Source organism: Drosophila santomea, chromosome 3R (genome assembly GCF_016746245.2).
Source record: "Drosophila santomea strain STO CAGO 1482 chromosome 3R, Prin_Dsan_1.1, whole genome shotgun sequence".
NCBI lineage: Eukaryota > Metazoa > Arthropoda > Insecta > Diptera > Drosophilidae > Drosophila > Drosophila santomea.
In genome coordinates, this window is record NC_053019.2 from 17,526,448 (window position 1) to 17,553,804 (window position 27,357).

The 27,357-nt window shown below is 44.0% G+C and overlaps 5 protein-coding genes across 8 annotated transcripts; 2 read left to right on the forward strand and 3 right to left on the reverse strand.

Moving 5' to 3' along the window:
• Positions 1–156: 156 nt before the first annotated feature.
• On the reverse strand, positions 157–3,714 carry LOC120453934 (transcription factor castor). 2 transcript variants are annotated; one of them, XM_039638880.1, is made up of 5 exons: positions 3,229–3,714; positions 2,660–2,898; positions 1,425–2,118; positions 936–1,354; positions 157–859 (listed from the first exon to the last, which is right to left on the reverse strand). In XM_039638880.1, exons 1-5 carry the CDS (start codon positions 3,515–3,517, stop codon positions 458–460), a joined length of 2,043 nt encoding a protein of 680 aa, XP_039494814.1. In that variant the 5' UTR covers positions 3,518–3,714; the 3' UTR covers positions 157–457. The 2 variants fall into 2 exon arrangements, with proteins under 2 accessions (XP_039494814.1, XP_039494813.1); XM_039638879.1 differs by having other exon boundaries at positions 2,660–3,714.
• Positions 3,715–18,906: 15,192 nt separating this feature from the next.
• Positions 18,907–20,077, forward strand: LOC120452965 (probable RNA methyltransferase CG1239). The gene is made up of 3 exons (XM_039637456.1): positions 18,907–18,997; positions 19,071–19,813; positions 19,875–20,077. Exons 1-3 carry the CDS (start codon positions 18,988–18,990, stop codon positions 20,052–20,054), a joined length of 933 nt encoding a protein of 310 aa, XP_039493390.1. The 5' UTR covers positions 18,907–18,987; the 3' UTR covers positions 20,055–20,077.
• LOC120452963 (CCA tRNA nucleotidyltransferase 1, mitochondrial) lies at positions 20,069–21,752 on the reverse strand. 3 transcript variants are annotated; one of them, XM_039637454.2, is made up of 2 exons: positions 20,526–21,752; positions 20,069–20,452 (listed from the first exon to the last, which is right to left on the reverse strand). In XM_039637454.2, the coding sequence occupies exons 1-2, from the start codon at positions 21,621–21,623 to the stop codon at positions 20,129–20,131; spliced, it is 1,422 nt and encodes a 473-aa protein (XP_039493388.1). In that variant the 5' UTR covers positions 21,624–21,752; the 3' UTR covers positions 20,069–20,128. The 3 variants fall into 3 exon arrangements, with proteins under 3 accessions (XP_039493388.1, XP_039493387.1, XP_039493389.1); XM_039637453.2 differs by having other exon boundaries at positions 20,069–20,464; positions 20,526–21,750; XM_039637455.2 differs by having other exon boundaries at positions 20,344–20,477.
• A 268-nt stretch (positions 21,753–22,020) lies between these two features.
• LOC120450847 (glyoxylate reductase/hydroxypyruvate reductase) lies at positions 22,021–23,292 on the forward strand. The gene is made up of 2 exons (XM_039634037.2): positions 22,021–22,220; positions 22,297–23,292. Exons 1-2 carry the CDS (start codon positions 22,081–22,083, stop codon positions 23,198–23,200), a joined length of 1,044 nt encoding a protein of 347 aa, XP_039489971.1. The 5' UTR covers positions 22,021–22,080; the 3' UTR covers positions 23,201–23,292.
• Positions 23,293–23,345: 53 nt separating this feature from the next.
• Positions 23,346–27,262, reverse strand: LOC120450844 (symplekin). Its single transcript, XM_039634035.2, has 5 exons — positions 27,066–27,262; positions 26,809–27,002; positions 24,628–26,750; positions 23,641–24,563; positions 23,346–23,532 (listed from the first exon to the last, which is right to left on the reverse strand). The coding sequence occupies exons 1-5, from the start codon at positions 27,150–27,152 to the stop codon at positions 23,362–23,364; spliced, it is 3,498 nt and encodes a 1,165-aa protein (XP_039489969.1). The 5' UTR covers positions 27,153–27,262; the 3' UTR covers positions 23,346–23,361.
• Positions 27,263–27,357: the final 95 nt, after the last annotated feature.

Genomic DNA, 27,357 nt, shown 5'->3' on the forward strand with positions numbered 1-27,357 from the left:
TTATAATTTAAAAACAAGTAGCCATTATTTATTAGTATATCACATACAATGTAATGCTTAGACACTATCCCAGTTCCCCAAGTCCGGCATATCCTACACTCGCTCTATCAATTAAAAAAAGGCTGCGCTAATGAAAACATCACAGATTAGTCAAACTAAAATTCAAGAAGTTCTTTTTATTCAAAATAGCTGAAAATTTTAAAAATTAATGTGGCACTGAAAGAATCTAAACTAGAGGAAAAATTTATAACAAAAGCCAATTCCGCTACACTTTGAATGGAGAATTCTCTCTTTTCAAAGTGTGGCTGAGTTGGTTTTTGTGGAGGGAAGGATGTCATGTCCTGGACCTGCCTGAACCACCAAAAATCTAAGCTGGCTTGAAGCGCATATGCACAATGTCTAACGTCCGTCGGTCGAACTTACTATTTAGAAACTACTTTAAGGACACGCATCCTTCCTACTCCTTAAACTCCGGCTTAAAGCTAAACTCCGACTTCGGCTGTTGGACTCCGGATCCATTTGCCGCCGCTGCCGCCGCCGCTGCTGCTGATGCGGCGCTAAGTGCTGCCAGGTTGCCGAGCATGGCGGGATTCTGGGTCATTGCGGGGTAGAGGTTCTGGTAGAAGAGGGGATTCTGCAGCTGGAAGAGGGCCATCAGGTGGGTGAGCTGGAAGTTAGGGGCTGTGGCATCCACTCCTGGCGCGGCGGCAGCGGGGAGGAGGCCGGGAAAGAGTCCACTTGCCAGCGGGTGCACAGCGGCTGCTGGCTGGGATTGGGGCAGGAGCATGGCGGGATTGGAGGATTCATCTTCGACCTTGGGGCGCTTGGCTTCCGGCTGCTGAGCATCGGCTGGCAGTTGCTGCAGTCGGTTGAGAAAAAATATCTATTTAATATCGTGGAAAATTTATATATATAAAATATTAATGCAAACTTACGATTTTCTTGGGTGGCCTGCCGCGTTTCCGAGCCAGAAAGTGCTCGGCGGACAAGGAGGAGAGTGGAGTGGAGGTGTTGCTGCCACATACAGAGCTGCTACCCTGGGATTGACTAAGGCTAGTGGGCTGCTGCTGCTGCTGCTGGGGCGTGGCATCCAGTGAGGACTCCTCCACGTCCTGCTTGATCTTGAACTGCTGATACGCCTGCTCGCCGTCCTGACGATCGTGCTTTCTCTTGTGGCTGATCATCTGGCTGCTGGAGTGCAGGATGTAGTCGCAGCCCTCGCGGACGCAGTGGATGTGGTTGCAGACGGTGGAGAACTTGCAGGCGTCGAAGGGACACACCTCGGTCTTTAGGATCTTCTTGAAGCCGTCCATCTTCAGCTGGTGGTCCTTCAGGTGGTACGTTTTGTGCTTGTCTAAGCAAGAAGAAATAAATTATAAATAAATTATAAATACATATGATGTTAGCTTTTCAAGTAGACTTACCCATATCGGCCTTGTTCTTGAAGGTGTGATTGCATCCCTCGCGGCAGCAGTGGTAGTGGGAGATCTTCTTGCCGAAAAAGGGGCAATCCTCGATGCGGCAGTTCTCGTGCGCCCGGAAGCGCCGGAAGCCCTCGTTCACGATTTCGGAGTCCTTTCGGTGAAAGTTGGCGTGCATCTGGACGTCGCTGGTGCTCACATACACCTTGGGGCAGTGCTCGTAGACGCAGTGGTAGTGGGTCTGCTTCCAGTTGTAGGCACAGCCCTCTCCGTAGGTTGGAGCACAGTCGTCCGAGGAGGAGAAGCGGGCGAAGCCCAGCTTGAGGCTCTCCTTGCGCTTCTTGTGCCACTTTAGGTGCCGGATGATGTCGTCCTTCTTGCTCAGGATCTTGCCATTGCAGGGCTCCTCGTGGCAGTGGAAGTGCTCCCGCAGGTTCTCCTGCCGGCACAGGCTGTTCTCGCACTCCAGGTAGGAGGACACCTTGCGCAGATTCTTCAGTGCCTCCTCGTTCTGGAGCAGAGCATCCAGGCCGCTGGCCGTCGACAGGCTTACCAGGCTCTTGCTCTGCTCACTCGAGGGCGGTGTCAGCAGGGAGATGGTTTGGTTCGGTTGGGAGGGGGTATTGGGGGTCGTCACATCGCTCTCGACTGTTGGGATTTGGTACGATGAGTCCGCCGGCTGCTTGACGGGCGTATACTGCAATGGAAGGAGGAAGGGTGGAGGAACTTTATAGTCAATACTAGTATACAGATGCATATGTGGGGATACAGACTCAGACTGCCTGGTGCCCAGCTGGGCAGCTATCGAGCCACAAGGGAACCCACGCGTTGCCGACACAGCTGTTTCTTTTCAATGGAATCGCTAGCTTTCTGGCTACTCTCACACTTAAGTATCTAAAATCACGAATCGGTTTTCTCAAATTACAGCAACAGAGCGTGGGATATATCCCAAAAAATAAAAAAAATAACAAAGCAAAATAAGGAACAAAAATACAGCTTTCTGAGATGAAATCGGAAAATAGTTAATTATGCGACTTTAACTAAAAGAGGTTTTCTTCTCAAAGAATTCTGTATAACAAGTCAAGTTGTTGAGTTGATAGAATTTTTAGAATTTAAATCAGACAATTGAAATTAAATTAATCGACTACATAGTTGTTTTTTCACTGCAAGTAGCAGTATGAATGGAGATACCGATAAAGGTAAGGTTGAAGATCCTTTAAGATCCCTAGATCACTTACCATGCTGGGTGAGTCTAGGCTGTCGGTGGTCGACTCCAGCGGATGGACGCCCGACAGGAGCAGCTTCTCGGAGCTGGCATTGGTGTGGCCCGAGGAGCTGCAGCTGTTGAGGCTGGACAGCGGCTTGTCATCGTCCTCGTCGTCGGCGGACTCGTGCTCAAACTTGACCTGGACCGCCGAAAGGTTGCCGGCAGTTGCTGGTGTGGCTGCCTTCTCTCTCTCGATGGGCGTGGAGGTCACTGTGGAGGATTGGAGGAAGTTATTTGTGGCTATCTGTTCGGAGGTGGTGGCGAACTGGCCCAGCAGCAACTGATGTTGCAGTGGATCCTGCTTGCCCAGCGAACTGGGGGTATGGGTGGGTGTTAGTAGGAGGTTGGAGGTGGTCAGCAAATGTTGCTGCTGCTGCTGCAGCTGCTGTTGATGCTGCAACATGAGCTGCGTCAGCGGCGGCAGGCTTTGGAGCAACATCTGATTGACCAGGTTGCTGCTGGGTTGGTTGTTGTTAGGAGTGGGAGGTGTTGCCGCTGTAGCGCCTGGGTATTGTTGCGGTTGAAAAGCAATCAAATTACTATTGGGACTACAACTACGGCTACTACTACAGTTGGTGTTTTGCGAGCTAATGCGCTTGTGCGTTCTTGTCTTGCGGAGATCTGGCTGTTGTTGTTGCTGAAGTTGTGGCTGCTGTTGCTGCTGTTGCTGTTGCAGGCATGTGCTGCTGGTGATATCCTCGTTCTGGGTATAGGTGTATCCAGCCAGCTGCTGCTGCTGCTGCTGCGGCTGCTGCAGCTGCATTTGCTGCTGCTGCTTCATCAAGTTCATCATGTAGAGTTGCATAATAAACTCCATTTGGTTGGACATTTTTGTGGCACACTCAGAATTCGCGGGTATAATCAGCACAGCACTTGGATTTTCTTTAAAATTCCTTAAGATTTCTTCAATAATAATGTTTTCAGCACAGATCACAGCACGGATTTCGAATTTCGGATCTCGTATTAAGGATTTCTCGTCCTCGATTGACTTTCTCGCACGGCGTCTTAGCGATCCTCAAAGTTCGGCTGCGAGGCTCAAACTGCTTCAACTCTTCCGCGGCGTCCAGCTAATATAGCAAAAATTGCGCAAATCCAGGCGCAACTGCAACCCTCTCGCTTCTCTTAAAAAACCGATCTCGCCGCTTTTGCTCTCTTAAAAAACGAATAAAATGAGAAATCCGTTGGTGGTGGTTCTACCTTCATCCCCTAGTTTTTTAGCGACCCTTCGCCGGAAAATGCTCGGGGAAAACACAGCTTGTTTTCGGCTGGTTTCCGTTTTTTCGCTCGCTTTTCCCGACCAATAAAACGCCAGCGTTCATGTAAATATATGTGGAAAAGAGAGTTTTTTGTGTAAAAAATACCATCGAATGCGACAGAGGAGCGGGTATTTGTGAAGGAATCCTGCATGTCTAACGTGCGACAGAAAAGGACAGCGAAAGATAGAAGAGCACAGATCAGCAGAGGAATTTGTTCCAAATTCGCCGCCAATTTTTGAAAATTTCATGAAAATAGCAGTTACTTGCATAAAGTTTGGTACAACTAAGATCATAGTTCATAGTACATATTTATATATGTATTTTCTATTTTATCATGAAAAATATATTCTAAAGTTCGTAGTCCCAAGGACTATTTTAACAATACTTATTCCATATTCGAATGCTGTGAAACAGAAAAACCAGTTAAATACTTTCTCACAGTAAACATTCGCAACTGCAATCTTATTCGCCTATTTCCATAAATATAATCAAGTCTTAGATCGTACAAACTATTGAATCCTTTGTTCCCTTTTCCATCACATCTCTATGCAAATTGTAGTCTCAAAATTTTCGGCAAAACTGAGAATCGAAATGATTTCAAGGAATTGGCGCGTTGCAAAAAAGGATATCAAACTGGAGCAGCTGTCTGTCCTTTTCGAAATAATCGAATGAAATCCATTCAAATGCAAAAAATAAAAACCCAAATTCCCAAAATTAAAATTACAATCGAGCAAAAAATCTGCATTACAATCATGCAAAAAAACACAATTAAAAATGCCAAAATTTTCATAGGCCCATTGCAAAAAAAATTTGCATATAAAAAAAAACGTTTGCAGAACTGCTGAACCTGAGCAAACCCCTAAAAAACATTTCCATTCGATGCTGGCGACATCTACATGTAACATCCGCTGCGCAGGATCCGCAAATCCTTTGCGCACCGTAATTTGCATACATTATTGCTGTAAAATATTAGCATAATTTTGGCACATCGGCCTACGGCGGGTAGGAAGTTCAACATCCGGATCACCAGCTCCTCCAGCCAGTGTTATGCAAATGGACCTGCACTTCCTCGGGGAGGAGGGTTTGCTTTCCATTACAGATTCGGCTTCGCCAATCGACTGCGCACGCGCGCAATCGGGAAATTTATGCAAATCAGCAAGGGAATCCCCGAACATTGACGAATCGATTGGCGGAGGACGAGGGGTGGGGTGGTGCGATTGATCTTGAATTTGCATTTTACTCGAAAATGGGCAAGGTGAGGCAAGAGCAGGGAACAGGCTGCAGGATCAGGCCAGGACATGGTTTGTCACTCGGTTGGCGAATTGGGTATAGAGTGGACTTACCAATTGTTGCCGCAATTGAGTGACATGGATAAACCGAGTTCGAAGCTATTGATTACAGAAAAGGTTCCATGCCACATTGTAAAATGGCAACGGAGAACGGAAATCTGCATGAAAATGCGAACAAAAGCCCATACATTTGCGTTCATTCATAGTCTTGCTTCGCATTTATGCTTTTGCATTTGGATCTCAAATTTACATATGACAATTTTATATTCAGTTACAAATGTTCCGAAGTAGAACACTTTTGTTAGTCACCTTTGTTAAATGTTGTTGCTGGCTGGCTCAGTTGATTGGAGTAATCGCAGGACGCAGGACTCAGGGTCCTGGGACTGCCATTTCGATCTATGAAGCGGCAGATACTGTAACTTTGGTATTTGCATTACACTGGCAAATCAATTAGCCAACTGAAGGGCACGTCACAAGCTGAAGAGTCGTTATGGGGTTTTAATTGCAGTTGAAGTCCATCCACGGGAGAAGTTACCGTACAGTGGAACAAGTTATCTGCGATGTCACCAACGTGAGAAAATACCCGAAAACAACTGAAGTTTCAACTGAGAAGTTATCTCCCATCTATCTCTCTAATTACTCCAATTGCCTGTGGCACTTCGATTTCTTTGTTCTTTTCCCAAATTTTCCTGATTTATGCTAAGAGTAAACAGAAAACCTTTGAATATTCAATTCAGAGGGCTCTTCAGTGGGCATGCACACCCTATTTACCTATTTTTTTCTAATCTTCAGGAATATGGAAAATTTTCGTATTTTCCTCCTTTTTCGAAGCCTTTGTATTGGGATGATTCAGATTTATTGCCCAAGATAATTCAGTCTTAACTTTCAGCCCCTAAGATGCATCTTACCTTCGCATTTGGGATACTTTACTCTGGTGAAAAATTGCTGACCTTTGGCAAAAGTACGCTGATGGTTTCAAGGCAGTAAAATTGCTGAAATACCTAAGTTGAGATGAGTATTTATTTCTGACCATTCACAATCCAAGTGGTCACGTGTGGATTTCCGTGAACAATGGCGACACGAGTGAGAAGTCAGAGATTATCTCTGGAAGGACAGTGACCAATGGGCAGCACGCGTCCTCAAAGGATAATGGGTGCCTTAGTGAGTGGTCAAACAGGTTTCTCGGCAGGCTCGTCGGTGGTCATCTTGACTGGTCATCACATTGCTTTGTACGCGTGGCCAGTAATCGAGGACTAATTGCGAAGGGCAGTGGTCATGCCCCTTAATTTTTCTATTTTCCTACCACCGCTAATTTATAACGGTTATTTTGGAATCCTTTCCAGGATCTTCAATCTTCAATGAAAAAAAAACTTGAGAAAAGGTTTCTCATCTCATCGTTGTCCTTCGGGTCAGGACCTAATACAATGAAGACGAAAGCTGCAATTTTATTCGCTTTTGCTCATCCTTTCGGAAGCGGTCCCGAAAAACACAAAAGGGTTGGTTCAAGGGTCGCTCGCTGGAAGGACCGCCTCGCCCGAAAACCGGACCAGACTCGCGACCACGAATCAAAAGTGAAAATCACAAGGAAACCGGTTTGGACATTGGCATTAATTTTCAGAAAGGCCGCGAAGAAAATTCGACAGCACAGCAAAATAAAAAAAAAAAAAGGTTGAAATGGCTAAACCCTTGCAGGATATACAAACCATATGGCAGTCTACAGCCGGATCTGGTCAGCCTGGAAGCAGCGAAGCGATGCTGCTGCTGGATATTGGGTATCTCGTCCTGATTCTGATCCCGTTCCCGTTCGCGATGCTGCGAGTATTCAATGTCCTTGGGGTGGCGAACGGACGGACGGACAGGCGGACAGGCGGTACCCGGTGGCGACCCGGTTCAAAGGGTTCCCATGCGGTCATGCATTCAAATTACCTTCCTACCTTGTTCTCAGCGTGTCCTGCGGAGGTCCTGTCCCGTTCGGGAAGCTCTGCGGACGGAGGTCAGCCATTTTGTTGAACCCGTGTTCCCCAATTAACGGACATTTCTCAAGGAATTCACGAAGAACTTTTCATGGGAAGCGAGCACTGAAAATAGATCACGATCTAAGTTAGGAAATTAAAATGGGAGGGAATGAATGAATATGTAGAATAGAATAGAAATTAGGGGAAAAATAATAAAATGGAAATAAAACAAAAATTTGGGCGTGTTAGTTTTGGGTTGTTTGTGGGCTTTGGAGTTTTTTGCCAACTAGTAAAAATTGATAAAAATATCTAAAGGTTTTTTAAAATGTCTATTTCTCTGGAAGCTGCATGCTTAATCTCAAAACTCTAGCTTTTATAGTTCCTGAGATTGAGACGTTCATGCGGACAGACGGACATGGCCAGTTTCACTCGGCTATTGAACCTGATCAAGAATATATATACATTATATGGTCGGAAACGCTTTATTCTGCCTGTTACATACTTTTCAATGAATCTAGCATACCCTTTACAGTACAGAAAGATGTTCTATTTATATTTCTAGAAAAAACACAATTTCAAGAAATTGTTGAATTCATGGTAAATATTACCAAATAAATAATACAAAGTATGTTAAAGTAAGTAAGTGAAGTAATGTTCCTTTAAGTTCCAAAAAGAGATTAAACACAATATTTTATTTATTAATAAGCCTTTTTTAATGATGGCAATCATTAAAATACATCAATTATGTGTAGAGATCCCTTATTAGGTCACTTACCAACGAGGACGTGTGCCAAACTGACCCCTGGAATGACCTTTTGAAGACCATTTAATCGTTAACCCCTTGGGTACGTCCAGAAACCCGTTCTTGACCAGTTCCAGCGGCTGAGATTACTCGGACGCGTGTCCATCGTGGGGTTGGTCAGTTCGAGATGCCCAACTGCCCGGCCCTAACACTTAGCACATTTGCATTGTCTTCTGTGACTTCGATCGTCTTTGTCCATCCACTGCACCCCTAAGTGGCCGAGGATGAATTCCTCAAGAAGTGTCGACAAAACGATCGCAAATGAAGATCCTATTAGCATTGACTGTGGTCATTGATAGTCGAGATTTATGCAAAAGGGACAGCAGCCAGGTATTCTTTTCTGGGGGTCATAGTTCAGCAGTATTGCACAAACAAAGAGCGAGAATTGCCAATGAATATATTGAAATATCATCGATCTATGGAATAGGAGTTCATTTCCTTCGGGGGTAGAAGATGAGATGGCTTATGCAATAAATCTGTGGCTAAACGCATCCCAAAACAAAGAACCTCAAAAAGGAAGAAACTACAAAAAATATTCCATATTATTGGAAAATAGGGAAAATAGGGAAAATAGGTAAATAGGGTGCGCATGCCCACTGAAGCGTCTTTCGGATTGAATATTCAAAAGTCCTCTGTTTACTTTTCAGCATAAATCAGGAAAATTTGGGAAAAGAACAAAGAAATCGAAGTGCCACAGGCAATTGGCGTAATTAGAGAGATAGATGGGAGATAACTTCTCAGTTGAAACTTCAGTTGTTTTCGGGTATTTTCTCACGTTGGCGACAACGCAGATAACTTGTTCCACTGTACGGTAACTTCTCCCGTGGATGGACTTCAACTGCAATTAAAACCCCATAACGACTCTTCAGCTTGTGACGTGCCCTTCAGTTGGCTAATTGATTTGCCAGTGTAATGCAAATACCAAAGTTACAGTATCTGCCGCTTCATAGATCGAAATGGCAGTCCCAGGACCCTGAGTCCTGCGTCCTGCGATTACTCCAATCAACTGAGCCAGCCAGCAACAACATTTAACAAAGGTGACTAACAAAAGTGTTCTACTTCGCGGAACATTTGTAACTGAATATGAAATTGTCATATGTAAATTTGAGATCCAAATGCAAAAGCATAAATGCGAAGCAAGACTATGAATGAACGTAAATGTATGGGCTTTTGTTCGCATTTTCATGCAGATTTCCGTTCTCCGTTGCCATTTTACAATGTGGCATGGAACCTTTTCTGTAATCAATAGCTTCGAACTCGGTTTACTTCGCTCTGCGCTCTTGCTGCGTTATCCATGTCACTCAATTATGGCAACAATTGGTAAATCCACTTAAATCCCAATTCGCCAACCAAGTGACAAACCATGTCCTGGCCTGATCCTGCCGCCTCTCCTCTAACTTTGTCCATTTCCATACAGAGGGAAAATTCAAAATCAATCGATTTGTTCGATGTCGGGGGACTTACCTCCTCGAACTGATTTGCATAAGTTTTCAGATTGCGCGCGTGCGCAGTCCCGAGTTTGTAAAGTAGACCCTCCCATTCGTGAAAAGTGCAGGTCCATTAGCATAACTCGGGGTTCTGGATGCTGGGTTTCTGGTTGGGAGTTTGCTGCCTCAGTGGAAAAGTCGCCTGTGCCAAAATTATGCAAATATTTGTTAAATGCGTTTTAGGCATCAGGTCGCTCCACATGGTAGACATTTGCATAATTTATTAATGATATTAACCCTCGGAGGGTTGCAGGCAAATAGTCGTTATTTTTTTGCCGGCAGCTGATTTCTGCGATTGATTTAATGAACTTTTGCACATTTTCGCAGCGGAAAGGTAATCGAAAACTCTGTCTCAAGATTTTCACGCGTTTTATTGGGAAATAAATGAGAAACTTAGGCGATAATTTATCAAAAATATGTGTCCTTTCAGCAGCTGTCCGATGTGATTGATGATTGTTATGAGACTCCTTAAGTTGTCTTCAAGATTGCCCGAAAATCATTATCGATGACTCAAGTTACAGATCGCAGAGAATTCTCACGCGTTTTTCGTTATTTTTGAGTATAAAAAAGTTCCCTTTTTCGGAGGGTTAATCCAGAAAACTAATGACAATATTAAAATTAATGAAACCGGGCGACGTTATAAGATACTTTGCGCAGCATCCATAAATATTTACCCTTTTTCCCGGCGAAATGTTGCCTAAATGTACGAAACTTAGGTAAGAAATTTTTGCCATTTCTCTAATTGCAGGAAAAAGGGTTCGCTATTCAAGGACTTTCCTTAAAGTTTCATTTTCCGAGTTTTTTGCAACCCTCCAAAATCGATCCTATACTGCGAAATCAAGCCAAGGGGTCAGCTGCCAAAGTTCTATGAACTCTGGAGCGCGAAAAGCAGAGAAATGGAGAGTCGGGAATGGAAAACCGAAAGGAGAAATATGGAATTATAATCTTATTACATCGTCACAACAAACAGGGCAGCGGCAGGGCCCCCTTCGGATTGTTATCCTTTGGGCATCCTTCGATCGTCTCAGCTGCCTCCAGGGAATCCCTTCATCTTCACGGGCACGGGATGCCTGGAAACTGCGCACCGGCCGGAGATACGCCGGCATTTGTCCTGGATTCGCTTCCTTGCAGCACAATCCTTTCATTCACACAGCACAAGGCACACACACACACAATGCGACGTGTCCTTACAAAAAGGATTACGCAGCATGCTTAGACAAATGCTGCAGAGGGAACATCTTGTTATGTGCTCTGTGTTCAGCATGTTCAGCATCATCAGCGACATCGGATTGAGGGTGGATGCCCAATACTCGATTGCTTTCCTCGTATCCTTTTTCTAGAATTGTTTTTTTCTTCTTTTTTTTTGCATTTTCCTTACCATTTCTGGTCGTGTTTGTGGATTACACTCCGACGCAGTTGTGCGTTTTGTTCGAACTTGGGTTTTGGCAGTTGCGTAATGAGGCGAACGACGCCAACACATTTCCAGGGAACAGGATCAAGAGCAGGATCAAAATCTGGATCGAAACCGGGATCGGTATCTGGATATCATGATCAAAGCACGTTTGCAGCTTGATTGGGTTTCCATTGTCAACAACTGGGCGGTCCCTGAGCAGAAGGAAAATCGCAGCAGTGCGGATAGAAAAAAGGATTGAAGTTCCAATTAAAAGTAGCTGCGGTTTTTATGATCAATGAAAATACGTTGAAACACTGATCTACTATATACAAAAAAATAACAAACTCCCATTTGGTTCGTAAAAATTAATTTAGATCTATACAAATAAATATTTAAATGCAAAAGATAAAAAAAATGTATATAAAATTAAAAGAGTTGGCTAATAGTAACGTACTTCAGTTTAACTGAAACCCTATGACTTTAAATTCGCGCTCATTTAGGAAACCCTGTAGACATTTTAAACGTGATCACATGAAAGTAGTTAAACAAGGACTCGTAGAGTCCTTTTTATTTTAAAACTTGCATATTGGTTTGACTTCTGCGATATTACAGTAAAAGATGAGGTATTGCATCTTTCTCCACTTATCTACAGCCATTGTTTGCCATAATATGCTGACTAGCTGTCTGACCTCCGCATGTCAACACAACTCGTTAAGTTGCATCAAGTGTGCGATTTCCGGATATCAACTTTGCACTAATGAGTTGCAAATTTTATGCAAATTGGGTGTCAAATGAGGTTGCGAATGAGAAAGGGACTTGAACCAAGAAGGTCACCCATTTAATCGCTCACTCCGCCCAGAAACTAAGAAAGTGTTCTGAGTCATATGGGAAAATTGCTAAACTTAAGTACTATTTAAGAACGAGGAAGCCTAAGTAAATAGCGTTGTCCCAGTTTTGATTAATATTTGTTTGGACAGTCAAGAGGAAGAATTGCTCAGCCAGGGGAAGAAACCACCCCGATCCCATTATTCTGGTTTTGCCAATTTTTTTTGCAATGGAAAATTAAAGAAAAATAGGAAGAGAGGAAAAGGCGAAGGGAAAATGTAGAATCGCAGTCCAGCCAGGCATGAAGACACTTTTGCCACGGCTTAGCTCGATCGGGCAGGGTCAGGGTCCATTAGGTTAAATGATATTGATGATGATCGCGGGACCGATGCGTCGATCAGCTGGCGCTATTTTCCGGCATCTGGGGGGTTGGTTTTGCCCAAGATCCTTCAAACTCCTTTTTTTTATTGCCCCTGGCCTGGGAAATTTCTCACATTTTCGCACAAAAAACTATTGAGTTGTTTACTCTGGCCGTGGTCCAAGTTCTGATAATAAAGCAATTAATACGATTATATATGCCGGAACTGTTGACAGTTGTCTGGCCAGGGGTCAAGTTGCGCTGGTCAGTTGGCTGAGGATGGGGATGAGGATAAGGGATGACCCTAGTCAAATTGTCACCTATTTTAGGCAACATTTCATAGAAAATATCCTTGCAACGCGATCCTTTAATTCCCCGCCCTGATTAATGGATTTTTCCTTAATCAGAATACATCGATCATCGCGGAAAGGGGTTGCCCAGTCCAAGACGAAAGTTTCGAATTTCCAGCAATGCAGAAAATGCACCTAAAAATGATACTTTCTACGGCAATCTTTCGGGCATAAATCGTATGACAAATGCCAGCCTAATGACGTCAGCTGCTGCAGATTTATGTGAAAGTTTCCTCGCGGATTTCCTTGCCTAAAAAGGGTTGCCTTTCCCTAAATGCAAAAGGTGAAAAAATAAAATTTTTTTACGGTTTTCCGCCTGTCTGAGCAAAAGGACTCTCGCACTCGAGACCCTAGCGAAAAAGGGAAACCTGCATCCTCCATCTGAGTTCGTCCTTCAAGCAAATTCGTTGCACAATCCTTTATTGTTGCCATTTCCGTGACATTCGATACTGCAAATTGCGTAAACACGGAGCATGGGAAATTAATGAATTGATTGAGAGGGAAAGGGTTGAGGCGTCCGCGAAATTTAATTTTGCATTCATAGATGCCCCAGATCTGAGGCTTGGGAAAATCGGAAAATCGGAGCTCACCTCTGCGAAAATTGAATGTGGCATACAAGACGTCTCGCCTTCGTTTGTATATATTTCCTTATATTATTTAGAACATTTTCTCAGGAGAAGTTCGATGAGGTCGTACATTTAGGAAGTACTCTTATTCTTGTTCCTATTCTTATACAGTTGAGGAAAGCGTTTCCCAACTTATGCGAAATATGAATTCCGCCCCAACGATCTTCTTCCAAATTTGAGTAGAGAGTTTGGGGACTTCAAATTTTGAATCAATATCTTTTTAAATAATAATTCTTAAAAATTATTTACTTAAGGTACTAACTAACGTCTTCTTACCATCAAAAAGCAGTTGAAAGCAATGCATTAACGTTATTACCTAACTTAATATATTATAAATTACATGTGGATATACATTTCCAATCGACTTTGCGCATCTTGTGTTTGTGGTCCGTTAACATGGCTCTTATGAATATTTAATAAGATTCAATTGAGTTACCCAAACACAAGACCTCTCCACGCCTGAAGACGCAACCATCGGCACTTGAGGAGAATTAACATTTAGCACGGTTAATGCCAAACAACAAAACATCAAAATGAAATCAAGGGCTTGTCCCTTGAACCCGTTGGCTTTGGTGGTGCATCCGGGAAATTTGCATAACATTGGCACAAGTCAAAAATGCACTGGGATTCCCCCCAGCTGCACGTCGCATTTTCGGGACACCTCCTTAATTGAAAATGCCAAAACTGCCAAAATTATGCAAAACAGTCGAAAAACTCAGATATGCATCATTTGGGTTACTGCGGAAAATTCGCAAGCTGGCGAAATGAATTTAAGAAAATTTATGCAATGCCATTTGCTATTTATTACTTGCGCTCGCCTCTAATGTAATTATTATGAATATATTTATTTCATATGAATTATTTAAACGAAGCAGATTGCAATCAGTGTGAGAAACGGAAAGTTGAGGATCGGAAAATGGGAAACAAATAACATTGAAACTATAATTATATTTCTAAAATGGAAATAGAGTTTGTGTGGAAGAGTTTCAAGGGCTTGTTTTAATATACCGCCATGTAAAATTCTAATTATTAATATAATTAATTAGTTGTCAAAATAAAACGATGCTTTAAATATCAATATTATCGGAATTGCAGATAGTTATTTTTAGGTAGAATAAAATATTACCCAGTTTTTCAACAGCATGGAGCTACTTAAGGTTTTGGTAAGCCTGGCATGTGGCATAAATCCGCATTCATCAATAGTTCACAAAAATTTCCATTGATTTGACTTTGACTTGACTTTGATATCTAACACTTTTATGAAGATCATCATTTGTTTGTTGTATATTCGAATACAATAGATCTCTTTGCAATTGATCGTTAAAAGTTGAAGTAAAAGTATAATGTCCCAACATTAATGTCCTTGAAAATGCCTAACTTTTGCCGTGAGGAGGATTTTACTACTTTTTGCAAAGTTATTTAAGAGAACCGAAAGTAAACTCTTTGCTCTTTTAAACTACCAAAATTCCCGGCCCTCCCCCTTTTTCCACTCTCTCGTTTGATGTTGAATTCTGCGGGAAGGTCAGCGAATTTCTGTATTTAGCAAACATCCAAACGCTCGGCGTTTTTCTGTTTTATGTCCTCAACAATTGAACACGCTGTCAGGCGACGCACACAGCATCCTATATCCTTTATATATATCCTGTACGCCCAAGCTACCCCTTTCCACGATTTCCGTGACAATGACAGCCTTTTGCCAAAATGTAGCGTTTATAACGTTTTCAAAGCACACAATTTCCAACAAAATAATGCGAATAAAGGGTTGCTGTGCGTCCAGCAGGAGATGCCCCCTACTGCTGTGCATCCATATACCATATTTTCCGCTCTCATATATATATATTGGTTATATACAAGATCTCCGATACAAAATCAACTTGCTGACCGACCCAAGGCGACCTCCTAATCACACGCACGTGCTCTCCAAAAAAAAGGATGGACTGACAGCACCGACCAAAACAATGGGAAATCCCATCCTGCGTCGGTCAAGCGGTCCTGTGTGTCCGCCGAGGGTTTAACTTTTGTTGGCCACGCGTCAACAGAATTTTCACAAAAACACACAATAAAAATCCATCAAAGTGGTCTGTGGTCAAGGGCGGGATCTGGAGCATTTTGGACAAACGGGTTTTCCCCGAAAAACGACCGGAAAATTGTGTGCAAATGCGGAAAAGCAACAGCTTAAGCTATAATTAAGCGGTTAGCCAAGGGAAAATTAAGGGTTCCATAATTTGGGAATTATAAAGCGGTTTTTGGCCATTGTTGTTATTGTTACAAATACTCATTACTTAAGCCTAGAATTGAAAATATGGTTTAAATAGTAGATATTGGTATAAAAAAAGCTTTTAATAGTGTTCAAGAAAGCCCTTCTTTCTTTACATTCTTGTCATCTTAATTAAACAACATTATTTTAGATTTTCTTTTAAAGCAAAATAATCTCTTACTTAGTAAGACCTTTAAAAAGTCTTTTGCAAAGATGCTGTATCTATAAAAATATTCTAAGCAAATACATATGAAACAACTTTTATTAATAGTCTTAATGAAGCGTTTGAAGTGCAGTCTTCTGCGGTAATAAAAACTGCAGTCAGTTTCACGTTTCGCTTTTCTGCCATTAAAAGTTTCTCTTTCCAATTGAATCGATCGAAGTCCTTTTCAACCCACTGAAACCCTATACAGTCATCGATCATGATCGCGCTTCCTTCCGCAAAAAATTCCCACAGTGCGAAAATCGGCGAAGGATTGCGATAGAGATTTGGAAAAGAAGTCGGGTTGGCGAAAAAGAAATTTACGAGCGATCGAATAACCGAGGCACCATAGCCAGGTATCAAAGGGTGCAGGATCCAGAGCCAGAGGTCCTTGGGCCGGGCTCAAATGTGTCACGTCTTATGATGTCACTGCTGGCGATGCTGCAGCAGCCACCCCAGTGCGCAGATAGTAATCGGCCTTCTTCGGCGCCGTCCTCAGCTACATCCTCATCCTCATCTTTATCCTGTCGCTGATCTTCGCCGGGTTCACAGTAAATTACTTGCAGAGGTGAAATGCAAACAAAGACGAATCGTCTGGCCCTGTCAAAGGTGCTGCAACCCTTGCCCGCCGCTTTTCTTTCCTTTTCCCCGTTTCTTCCCCCTTTCCGTGCTCTCCTTTTTGTGAGGAATCTAATGATTTTTTCCTCAAAACCGAAGCGATTTTTCATTGACCCAGCGGCGGGGTGAGTTCAGAGATCGCCTTCGTTTGGCCTGGGCCTCTGTTATGCCAGCTTGAACTGGTAAATGCAATCACCCGTGAAGACTTCGATCTGAGAGAAGGTATCGGCTCCGACTAGGGCCTGGTTTTTGGGGTCATTGCCGCATTAAGTCGAATTTATGGCAAAGGAATGTCAATAGTCATGCAGATTAATGAGAAAGGCTGTTCATAGGTGACCCATCGAAGCCTCAGTCATTGTTGGATTTGGGATGGGTCAGGCCAAAAGGGTGCACCTTTTGCCCTTCTTGGATAACATAGTTTGCAAAAATGATCCCATAAAAAATCGAAGATCCTATTTTCAAATATTAGAAGAAGAAATAAAGTAACATTCGGTTACAAGCTCTTCCCAAAATAAATGGCAAGAAAAAATTAAAAAATTGGTTTTCTTGCTGACAGCCTAGTATTTGCAAAGCTTCAATTTTACTTGTAATTTTATTACTATGTTTTATTATTATTTATTATTATTTTATTGGACTAAACAGCCATCGATTTACCGAAAACTTTTAGCCACGCCCACCTTAATGCCCACAAACCGTGAAAAGTTGTCTTGTAAATTTCTCTCGCTGAGTAACGGGTATCAGATAGTCGGGAAACTCGACTATAGCGTTCTCTCTTGTTTTAATTTAAAATCTCGTTAATGTGAACAGTTGACCAAGTTCCATGCCTGAACGAGCATTTCCCTTTTGGTGCTACAAATCGACTTTTATCTCAACAACCAAATCTCTGCCGCAAAATTAGACACTTTAACCATTAAAATGTGCTTCACCAAAGAGTGGAAATAGAGCGAATTCGAACAGACTTTCCACTCATCCAGTGAACATGCAAATGACCGTTTTGCGAGGGGAACAATGGCATGGATCTTCGAAAATAATTTAATGCTACATATGCGTGCACATCATGGATGTGGATGGGCGTCAGGAGTGCAGGAGTGCAGGAGTGCAGGAGGAAGTGGTAGGTGAGTAGACCAGCACGCTGACCCGAAATTATAAAGTTACAATAGCGGCGGTAGGGCAACCCTTTGCTACCCCGAACGAATCGAATTACAGGGCTCTGCCGGACTGAGGATCAGGATCAAGAGCTGGCCGTGGACCGCCGGGCTTGTTAGCCGCGCAGCCCTCATGTGGGTATTCAAATTATTAGAGCTCGGTGGCAGCCGGAGGATTTGACCAAACAAATCCCTTCTAATTTCACCCAGGGAGCCGCGCATGTGCAGCAGATTAAATGTTGGACGCTGCGCAGCTTTCGATGCACAAACTCGGGCAAACTGGTTTTGGATTTCGTATGCCCTTGCCCATTTCCTATGCCGAGATGCTGATGCTGATGCTGGGCTGTCCATCCATCACCAACGGACATGGACGCTGAGGGGAAAAACAACAAGTCATTTGAAGTTTTAATAGACGCTGCATCCTTTTGTTGGGAAAAGTAGCGAAAACTGGTTCCTAAACCAGACCAACCCTTTCCCCGGGCGGAAATTTTATTTTAATTTTATATCCTTCGATTCGGTAAAGTTTTTCCTGGGAATGTCTTCTGCGATGCCTTGCTGTTTTGGGACAAAAGTGTACAATTTATCTCTTGCCGCTTAATGGGCCCTTTAGGTTTGGATAATCTTGAGAGTTTTTGGGAAAACTAAATGAGATTTTGAAAATCATAACTGCGCAGGCGATGCAGGAGGCACATTATAACGGGATCTTCTGAATAGTAAAATATTAGTAGTAAATAAAAATAGTTCTCCGGAAGGGATCAAATCTGAAAAAAATCAAATCACGACCGTTCAACCCTTGGCCGCACTTCAACTGACCATTGGTGCTCGCTCACCTAGCCGAAACTATCATCGCATTGTTCGTACTTCTCCCTCTGCACTCCTTTCACTGAAAAGGGTCATCCGCGGCACGCGCGAATGGTCAGGAATCTGTATCCTGCGTGGTAGCAGCCGACACTTAAACGGATGCGGCAAACAAAAAAGGACGATTTCAATTTGCAAAAACATATATTATGCTTTTATTACACGGGCTTTGTTATGTAAATTGCGCAAAAACATCTACCACCAACCGAAATGGCAATAGCTGGGCAAAATCGGTTGGGAGTTATATGCAAGTTTAGGGAATTACATATTAAAGAATTTAATAAAAAAACCAATTTAATTAAGAATATAACAAACTGATCAATACTTGGCTATTTTCATTATTAGGTGGGCTGTAGACCATTTGTTTCAGGAATTTCTCAGAAATTATAATTAAACAAGAGAGAACGCTATAGTCGATACCGGTTACTCATTGGGCGTGATCGAGAGAAATTTACAAGACCAACCAAAAAATAATCCAAAAAATTAATCCTTTAATCAATTAAATGTATAGGTTTAGTTGTGTTATTTTCGATATGTGTAGCATACTTACAGGCATTGCTTTTATTTACATGAGTAAACTGTCATGTAAGCAAATGTATCTTACATCCTTGTAAAATACAATAGTACTTTCTTGGATATGGAAGTGCGGCTAAAGCTTTAAGTTACAATATTTTGATAACAACCATTTTGCATTAAGTAAACAATAAAATATGAATAAATAATGGAACAAAAGAATGTACGCCAAGTGTTATTTCCAGTGTTATTTATTTCGGTATATTTATCTGTATGGTATTTTAAAACGGTCACTCTAAGTTACAATTTTCCGCAAAACGCGTTTAGCAATCTAGATGTTTATGTTTTTAAACATATAAAGAGGCATGAATTCATGTATGTAGTATTTAATGAGAAATCAATGGTTCTCTGTGTAATTTTAATATATCCATTAATTTCTATACTTTAGATTTCACAATGGATTTGGAGAACAACAACAATACGCCATTAACCGGCAAAGAACTCGAAAAATGTGCTGAAAAAAGAAAATATGTAATAACAGATGAAAAGCAAGGGGAAACCAAAAGACTGAAAAAGGAGGAATCAAATGTGGAGGCCACAAACCGTCCGCCTGCGCAGAGCCCCAAAAAGCGCATCGAACTGAACGGAAAGCCCAAGCACAACAAGGATCTTAACTTCACGTACGGCAACTATAAGCACTACTACGGGAAACGCATCCTGGACAAGGATTTTCACGACATACGCCTGGACGTGCTTGGCACGCAGCCTGATTTGTTTCGGGACAAGCAGCTACTAGACATTGGCTGCAACTCTGGATACCTATCTATACAGATTGCCAAGAAGTTCAATGTCAAGAGCCTCGTCGGCGTGGATATTGATCGTGGCTTGGTAAAGGATGCACAAAGCACCGCCAGTCACCTGAAGCGTACGACAATCCCAGGACAGGGGACACCCCACATACAATTTGTGCACGGGAACTATGTCCTAGAGGACGACATCCTGCTCGAGATTGAGCGATCGCAGTTCGACGTAATACTCTGTCTGTCTGTCACTAAGTGGATCCACCTAAATTTCTGTGATTCCGGCCTGAAACAGGCCTTCAGACGCATGTACCTGCAGCTGCGCCCAGGCGGCAAGCTGATCCTGGAACCTCAGTCCTTTGAAGGCTACAAGAGGCGCAAGAAGCTATCGGTGAGCGTAATTAGACAAACAACCAAAAGAAAAACTTTTATAAATGAATTCATTTCTTTAGGAAAAAATCAGGGACAACTACAATGGAATTAAATTCCGACCCGAGCAATTCACCGAATATCTGCTTAGCCCGGAAGTGGGCTTTGCCAAAATGGAACTTATGGGTACACCGGAGCACTGCGAAGTAGGATTCAAGAGACCAATCCAGATTTTTACAAAGTCATACGAAAACATGAAATAAAATATATCTAAAAATGCTTGCAATCCCCATATTTTAATTTCATCGAAGAAGAAAAGCTTCAAATGTGATCAGTGCTACTTCATTCGCTTTACTTTACTTGAAGAGACTGGTATCTTTTCGAGCACGTTGGGAATCTTTTTTAGTAAATCGTCGTGTGTTAGTTGAAAGTCGCTGTCTGCCCACAGAAGTTTCAGTTCATCCATCACCAAACCAAGCCTTACTCCGTTAAGACCATGCTGAGCCAAAGCATTTCCCCTGATCGGGAAGTTCGGCTTGACCCATGACTTGAGCTGGTTGTAAAGTTCCAGTTTGCCGGAGTATTTTAGTAGCTGTTCTACGAAATCCCTTTGAATGTACTTTTGTAAGCACAACTTCTGGTAGTGCCGCAGTGTCGTGTACTGTGAGTCAACCTAGAAGTGGAAACTGGTGTTTAAAGACGTTATGTGAACTTTCGGGATTCGAGGTTCTTACCTTCTCCCGCTCCTGTGTAATAAACCTAGCCAGGTCCCGTTCGTAGGCGGATAGCTTTAGGCGTTTGTGCATTTCCATAGCGTTTTCCACGGAGTGCAGCATCCCCGTCAAGTACAATATCGGGTGATGTGGCTTTTCAAATTGATCTAGGGCTTTGCAAAGACGATCGAACTCATTCAGGTAGGGCTCCTTAGGCAGCCCAATGTACTCGAATAGCTCACAACGGTGCATCTGCAGAAACAATGCAGGTCCGAAATTGCCCACCACAATCTTTTGGAGCTCAGACCAGATCCGCTCGCCACTTATTCTTGTAAGTCCTTTCGCATTTTCCTTTATTGCTTCCAGGGTGGCCTTATCGTGGTTACTTTCCTCACTCGCGATGCGTCCGTAGAATCGGAAATACCGCAGGATGCGCAGAAAGTCCTCCGTAATGCGAATATCTGCTTCGCCCACAAAGACCACGCGCCGCTCCTGGAGATCATCGTAGGCATAAAAGTAATCGTAAACAGTGCCATCAAAGCCCAAGAACATAGAGTTGATTGTCAAATCGCGACGGTTTGCATCCAGTTGCCAGTCGGTCGTGTACATCACCTCCGCATGGCGACCATCGGTACGGATGTCGATGCGTAATGTGGTCACCTCGAAATTTTCCTTGTCATTGATTCGAGGAGTGATGGTACCGTGCTTTTCACCGTTCGCGTTGATCATTCGCACCTCCTCCTTCTCAAACATCTGCTTCATCTGCTCAGGAGTGGCGGTTGTGGCCAAGTCGATGTCCTTCGGCGCAATGCCCATCAGGATGTCGCGCACAGCTCCGCCGGCGATCCGCAGCTCGTAGTCGTACTTCTTAAAGAGCGCCACAAGCTCATTTAGCTCGGGGGTAAATATGCTCTGGAACTCAGGAGTTGCGATCTTCCGGAATGCCGGGTTTGTGCGCATTCTGGGTGGTTTCCCCAGCTGGGCGATCAATTCTGGAGAGGCGCCCCGTGAACAAACCATACTACTGGTCATCGTCTTTATCCAGCGATTCTGGTGGCGGGCGTTGAATGAAAGGATGGCACGTGTGGTGAACTTTACGAGGAGGCTTGGGCCATTCATGGAGAGATTTGAACACAATCGGGAATTTTCCCAAAAAAAACCAGCCTTCTGTGTCTAACTTTTAAGCAATGCCGAAAAATTGTAGATTTTAATGTTTAGACTTGAAAGCTTTGGCACCATATGTTATGTATACCCTGTAGTGCTGTAGTGGTAGGGCTTACTCGTCGTAATGACAGAGAAGTAAGTTATACCAATAAATTTATAAGTTATTGGAGGATTCATAAGTGTATAACTATATTTAATATTCAACTCAATAAAAAATGTAATTATAAAAAAATGTAACTAGTTTAACGGTTTTTATACTTAATAAATAAATGTATATGGAACTCTTAAGTCGAGATCCCTGAGGTCAGTGATATTCCTTTCTTAACGGTATAATGAGTAGTGCAGAATTCGGTCACACTTACGGAAACCTGTTACTTGTTTACCACCGTCTTGCTCGAAGTATTTGAAATCAATGACAGCGCGGTTGCCGTTCGGCCAAGTCAGAAACTTATTGCTGCAGGGACACGTTATTCGAAGGATGAGCTCCCAACCCAAGGTGTACGTAACTAGACCGGATGTGGATGACAGCGGTCTGGAGTTGCTTCGCAAGAGGTGTGTGTTTGTTTATGCAAGCGGCTATTTAGTTATTAACATACGCACTAATATTAATATGCACGACTTTGTTCAGTTGCCAAGTGAACATTTGGCATGAGACCTCTCCGGTGCCCCGCTCTGAGCTGATCCGCGAAGTGGCTGGAAAAGATGCCATTTACTGCGCTCTAACCGACACAGTTAACAAGGAAGTCCTGGATGCTGCCGGTCCGCAGTTGAAGTGCGTGGCCACTATTTCGGTGGGTTACGATCACATCGACGTGGAGGAGTGCAAAAAACGTGGCATTCGGGTGGGCTTCACACCGGACGTCCTAACGGATGCCACGGCAGAACTAACGCTCGCTCTGCTTTTGGCTACCAACCGCCGACTATTTGAGGCCAACAAGCAGGTTTACAACGGCGGCTGGAAGTCGTGGGCCCCTATGTGGATGTGCGGCCAGGGACTGAAGGGCTCCCGGGTCGGCCTGCTGGGCTTCGGCCGCATTGGTCAAGAGATAGCGGCACGCATTGTGCCATTTAAGCCGTCGGAGATAACATACACAACACGATCGCCACGCCCCGAGGAGGCAGCTGCTGTCGATGCCCGGCATGTGGACTTTGACGAGATGCTTCGCAAGTCAGACTTTATTGTAGTCTGTTGCGCCCTAACCCCGGAGACTAAAGAAATCTTCAATGCCGCGGCATTTCAAAAGATGAAGTCCAACTGCATTCTTATCAACACGGCACGAGGTGGAGTTGTAGACCAGAAGGCCCTGTACGAGGCACTGAAATCCAACCGAATTCTGGCTGCTGGTCTGGATGTTACGACGCCGGAGCCATTGCCACTCGACGATCCTCTTCTGAAGTTGGATAATGTTGTTATTCTACCCCATATTGGCAGTGCTGACATCGAAACGCGAAAGGAAATGTCCCGGATTACAGCCAGAAATATTCTTGCTGCCTTAGCTGGCGAAAAAATGGAAGCTGAAGTAAAACTATAAGCCAAGTAATCTCATTTCCTTAAAAACATCTGTTTGTAATTATCGAAAATATTCTAATTAAACACTTAGCCATTTAAAGGTATTTAAAATAATTGAAAAAAGCTTTATCTTATTAACTAACTTGAAAATGTCTATGAGGAAACAAAACAATTAAACTGCAGCTAGTCCTCGCCAGGCGGCAAGGGCTGGTTAAGATCGCTGCCGATAGGCGGGGGCACAGGCAGTGGCACTAGAGACGTCAGTACGGGCACTGTTGAAATTACACCAATTTCTGATGGATCCGGTGCTTCTTTTTTAATATGTTCGGCGCTTATGTAACCGCCGCTTTCGTCCTGAAAAAAAGATATCGTTATGTAGTAACTAAACATTTTCGATGGTGATATAGGGATGAGTTAACTATGTACTTGCATTTAAGGGTAAAGTTAAAAATTCATAGTTACCGTCACGAACACATCCACTGACTTCCCGGAGATGATGTCCAGCACCTGCTGGGTAATGCCACTACCATTCATCGGTTCGTCCTGCATGCTCTCCGCGTATTCCGACAATGCTGGTCTTAAATCGGGGCACTGCTGCAGTGCGTCCACCAACTGGGGAGGAGGAAGGTGCAGCAGGATTGGCATTGACTGCGGTTTCAGGCGCTGCACGGTCTTTAGAAAGCCCTCCCAGATAACCTTCTGTCGCCAGACCTGCTTCATGATCAGACGCTGCAGCAAGTTCATTACAAAGTTGGCCAGACGCGGGTACAGAGTTAGACTCTGAATTGTTGTGCGCATCATCAGTGTGGGCAGCGGAATAACCTCTACAAGCTGTTGTAGCACAGCCATAAGTACTTCCTGTGTGTACAAATCTCTTTCAGCCAAACAAAGGGATGTGGCCTTGACGATGGCTTTTAGGTCGCAGACACTTGGGTCGATGGTGTGCAAAGCTACGAGAATATCAGTGGGGGACAAGGCCATCGTCTGATGCGCGAATTCGGCACCGATACCAAGCAAACGATTGAAGACCTCCTTGACCACAGCGGGATTAAGTTTAATCAGCTTCGGCAGAACAGCTATTAGCTCGGAGCGAGTCAAGCCACTTAGTACGGGTATCATCACGCGCACATCCTTGACTTTGTTTTGGTAAAGATCCCGAACCCGCCGTACCAATTCTTCCTTCGGGGATGGCACTCGCTCCGTCAGTATATAAATTATACGAATCACTAAGGTCTCCATGCCCTTAGGACAATCCTCGATCAGCTGAAGCAGCGGCGCACTCTCCACACCCATCTTCTTAATGGGATTATCTAGACTGCGCAAGATCGTGCGTTTCAGTTCGGCAGAGGTGGCCACAAACACTTGACAAATCTGCTCCAAGTAAACTATCGGAGAAAAAATATATTAATATAAACTTTCACAGTTTTGTTTTCTTCTAATAAGGTTTACCTTCCGGTTTATAGGGCAGCAGTGTAAAGGCCAAACCAAAGCACACCTTGCCAGTGTCTTCCCGCCAGGCGGACTCCTCCGTTGGTCGACCAAAATCTTGCGAGAAAACAGCTGCCGGTGGAGACTCCTGTATTAAAAATTTAAGCCACTCCAGAGCGAATTCGTCTATCCGAGACGGAAGTATTTTGTGCACATGGTACAAACTGACAAGGTGGGCCTGTGCCCGATCCCGCAGATCCACTCGCTCGTGTACAGAAAAATTAAGCAGAGCTCTGACGAAGCGGTTCTTTCGCGGCGGCCTGAGGACTGCAAGGTCCTTGATCAGCTCCAAGCCGTGCTGGGAAAACTCGTCGTCCAGACTAAGTTGAACTAGATGTCCGATTGAAACTTCTGGAAGAATTGGTGCCTCTAGATAAACACGACGAATCAGAATAATCTTATCCTTGTGATCGCAACGCTCTCCAATGCCAAAGATGAGCTTATTCAGCAACTCGTTGTAGGCGTGATCGGGTCTGTTCTCTGTCTTGACGTAAGTGTGCCTTGTAAATCCTTGCAGCAGAGAGTACTCCTCAAAGAGCCAGGAAAATGCCAAATCAATACGCTGTTTAACATCCTCCAGGATGAACTCCATGATGCCGTAACGCACGTTATCGGGAAAGGTGGCCGCAATCACGGTGACCAATTTGCGACGCCTGGCTGACACGCCTCCCTTAATACACTGCCGCTCCGAGTTGAGGATGCGACGCACTGCCTCTGTAAGGAACTTCTCTTTTAGGTTGCGTGGCAAAGGCTTGGTGATCTCCTGCAGCTTCAGTGTTTTGGCTCGTTCCTTCATCTTTTCAATCACTGTCTGCTCACCCCTAGCGCGCTCCATGGTCTCGCGCAGCTTCTTGGTTGCTTCCTCCTTACGTTGGAGCTCTTCTTCACTTAGTTTTTGAACAGCATCCTCGTCCACTACCATTGAAGTGAGTGTGGATTCACTAGCTTGCACTTTCTTAACTCTCATCGGCGGGTCTCGACTGAATGTTGCGGCACCTGGTCCCAGACGCTTTTCAGATAATTGTTCGCCAAACATTCTGGAGATGTTAGTTACCTGCTGCTGAATAGACATTTCGCGAATGGGTGTATATTCCTGAAGAAACTTTTGTGGCGCCTCAGTGGGCAGACTTGGCAAGAACTCCAATACAAGCCCCACAACAGTTTCCGGATTACGGAAATGCTCTGCCAGAAACTTTTCATTAACGCGAGTGGACTTTTGTTTCTGTCGTTCCAATTCTTCAGTGTCTAGTTCCATTTCCCGCTGCTGCTGTTCTTGCTGCTCGCTAACCAAGCGCGCTCGCTTTGAAAGACTTTGCGCGGCATTTTCAAGGATGCGTTTTTGTCTGCGAGCCATCTCCTGTTTGTCCATCTTGGGAATAAGCTTCTGGATTTCATTTGTGGAAGAGCCCAGGTCAACTAACATACCTCGGATGGTGCCTGAAAACTCAAAGGCACCGCGGTTTTTCAGCAATGTCTGCAGTTGCATCTTAAGACTCTTGCGCACGGAGCTTACTTGCGAGTCCGTGAGGGTGGGCGGCAGGTTGGCATTCAGCTGCTTAAAGGCATCCACCACGGAGCCCATGAAGACAGGCCGCATTTTAGCAACCGTACATAGACTGCTTGTGCAGGCAATCAAGTTCACTGAGGAAATATGCGTTGTTCCGTGGAACTGAAGCAGGATATCAAATATATTGTTTCCCTCCTCCTGCAACTTTTGACGGCGAAATAGTTTGCAGTGATCGGGGACATCGCCCAGCGAGAAGTCTCCATCTCGTTTCAGACTGTCCTCGTCAGCAAAGCTCTGCAGGACAACGACGCCCTCCAGAAACTTGATGGCATTTGTACGTATGCCGTCGTTTTCATTGTCGATCATGTCCAATATTTGCGCCTTGATCAAGCTAAGGATGTTCCATGCCTGCTCCGCACTGTCGCCGGGCTCCATAAGGCTGCACAAGTATTGCAATCCGTTCTTGTAGATGCTGCCGCAGGCCTGGATCACTCTCTTGATTACCTGAGCCGAGTTATCCCTAAGCAGCATAGACACGATGTTAATCACATGTGGCAGTAGCTCCACTTTCACTTTGCTGAGATGGAAAAGAAACGTTTCAGCAAGAAGTTACTTCCTTGGACGGATATCCTTACCAAACTTGCTCTACGAAAGCGACTACCTGCTTGCGAACCTCCATGTTTGGGTCGTGGGCCAAAGATAGCACGGACTCCAGAAATTCCTCGGCCAGCTCAGCGCAGGAACCAAGCACAGTCTCCTGCACCTTAACCAGCAGTTCACATTTTGTCGAAGGCGATGCGCTGACCAGTTCATTGCACCAATCGACCACCTGAATGGGGAAATAAATAGTTCATAGTGCATTCCGGCCCGACTTTCCTGATTTATATACTACCTTTGCCCTCGCCGTGGCAGTCTTTTCGTCCGTGAACAAATTGGCCGTCTCTGAGACAAACTGACTGCGCCCAATAATGCTGTCCATGATCGGTTAATTGAAGTAGAATTGGGCTACTGATACTTCGGATATTTTTAAGAGCTGCCGGCAGGGTGGTAAGGTGTTATCGGTATCATTAAGAAACTATCGAAAACGGCTCTGTGATGTCAATTCAGCATATTTGCGCACAATCTGTACAGTTTTGGCCAACTCTTGATGTGTTTAAAAATAGGAATATTTAATTGAATATTTA

Excerpts from the sequence above, each read along its gene's own strand:
- LOC120453934 (XM_039638879.1), bottom strand. The coding sequence starts at position 3,517 with ATGTCCAACCAAATGGAGTTTATTATGCAACTCTACATGATGAACTTG. Across the intron at positions 2,119-2,659 it reads GCCTAGACTCACCCAGCATG|TATACGCCCGTCAAGCAGCC; the intron begins GTAAGTGATCTA and ends CTTCCATTGCAG. Across the intron at positions 1,355-1,424 it reads CAAGAACAAGGCCGATATGG|ACAAGCACAAAACGTACCAC; the intron begins GTAAGTCTACTT and ends CTTCTTGCTTAG.
- LOC120452965 (XM_039637456.1), top strand. Across the intron at positions 19,814-19,874 it reads AGAGGCGCAAGAAGCTATCG|GAAAAAATCAGGGACAACTA; the intron begins GTGAGCGTAATT and ends TCATTTCTTTAG.
- LOC120452963 (XM_039637453.2), bottom strand. The coding sequence starts at position 21,623 with ATGAATGGCCCAAGCCTCCTCGTAAAGTTCACCACACGTGCCATCCTT. Across the intron at positions 20,465-20,525 it reads TTACACAGGAGCGGGAGAAG|GTTGACTCACAGTACACGAC; the intron begins GTAAGAACCTCG and ends TTCCACTTCTAG.
- LOC120450847 (XM_039634037.2), top strand. The coding sequence starts at position 22,081 with ATGACAGCGCGGTTGCCGTTCGGCCAAGTCAGAAACTTATTGCTGCAG. Across the intron at positions 22,221-22,296 it reads CTGGAGTTGCTTCGCAAGAG|TTGCCAAGTGAACATTTGGC; the intron begins GTGTGTGTTTGT and ends GACTTTGTTCAG.
- LOC120450844 (XM_039634035.2), bottom strand. The coding sequence starts at position 27,152 with ATGGACAGCATTATTGGGCGCAGTCAGTTTGTCTCAGAGACGGCCAAT. Across the intron at positions 27,003-27,065 it reads CTGCCACGGCGAGGGCAAAG|GTGGTCGATTGGTGCAATGA; the intron begins GTAGTATATAAA and ends TTCCCCATTCAG. Across the intron at positions 24,564-24,627 it reads GCTGCCCTATAAACCGGAAG|TTTACTTGGAGCAGATTTGT; the intron begins GTAAACCTTATT and ends TTTCTCCGATAG.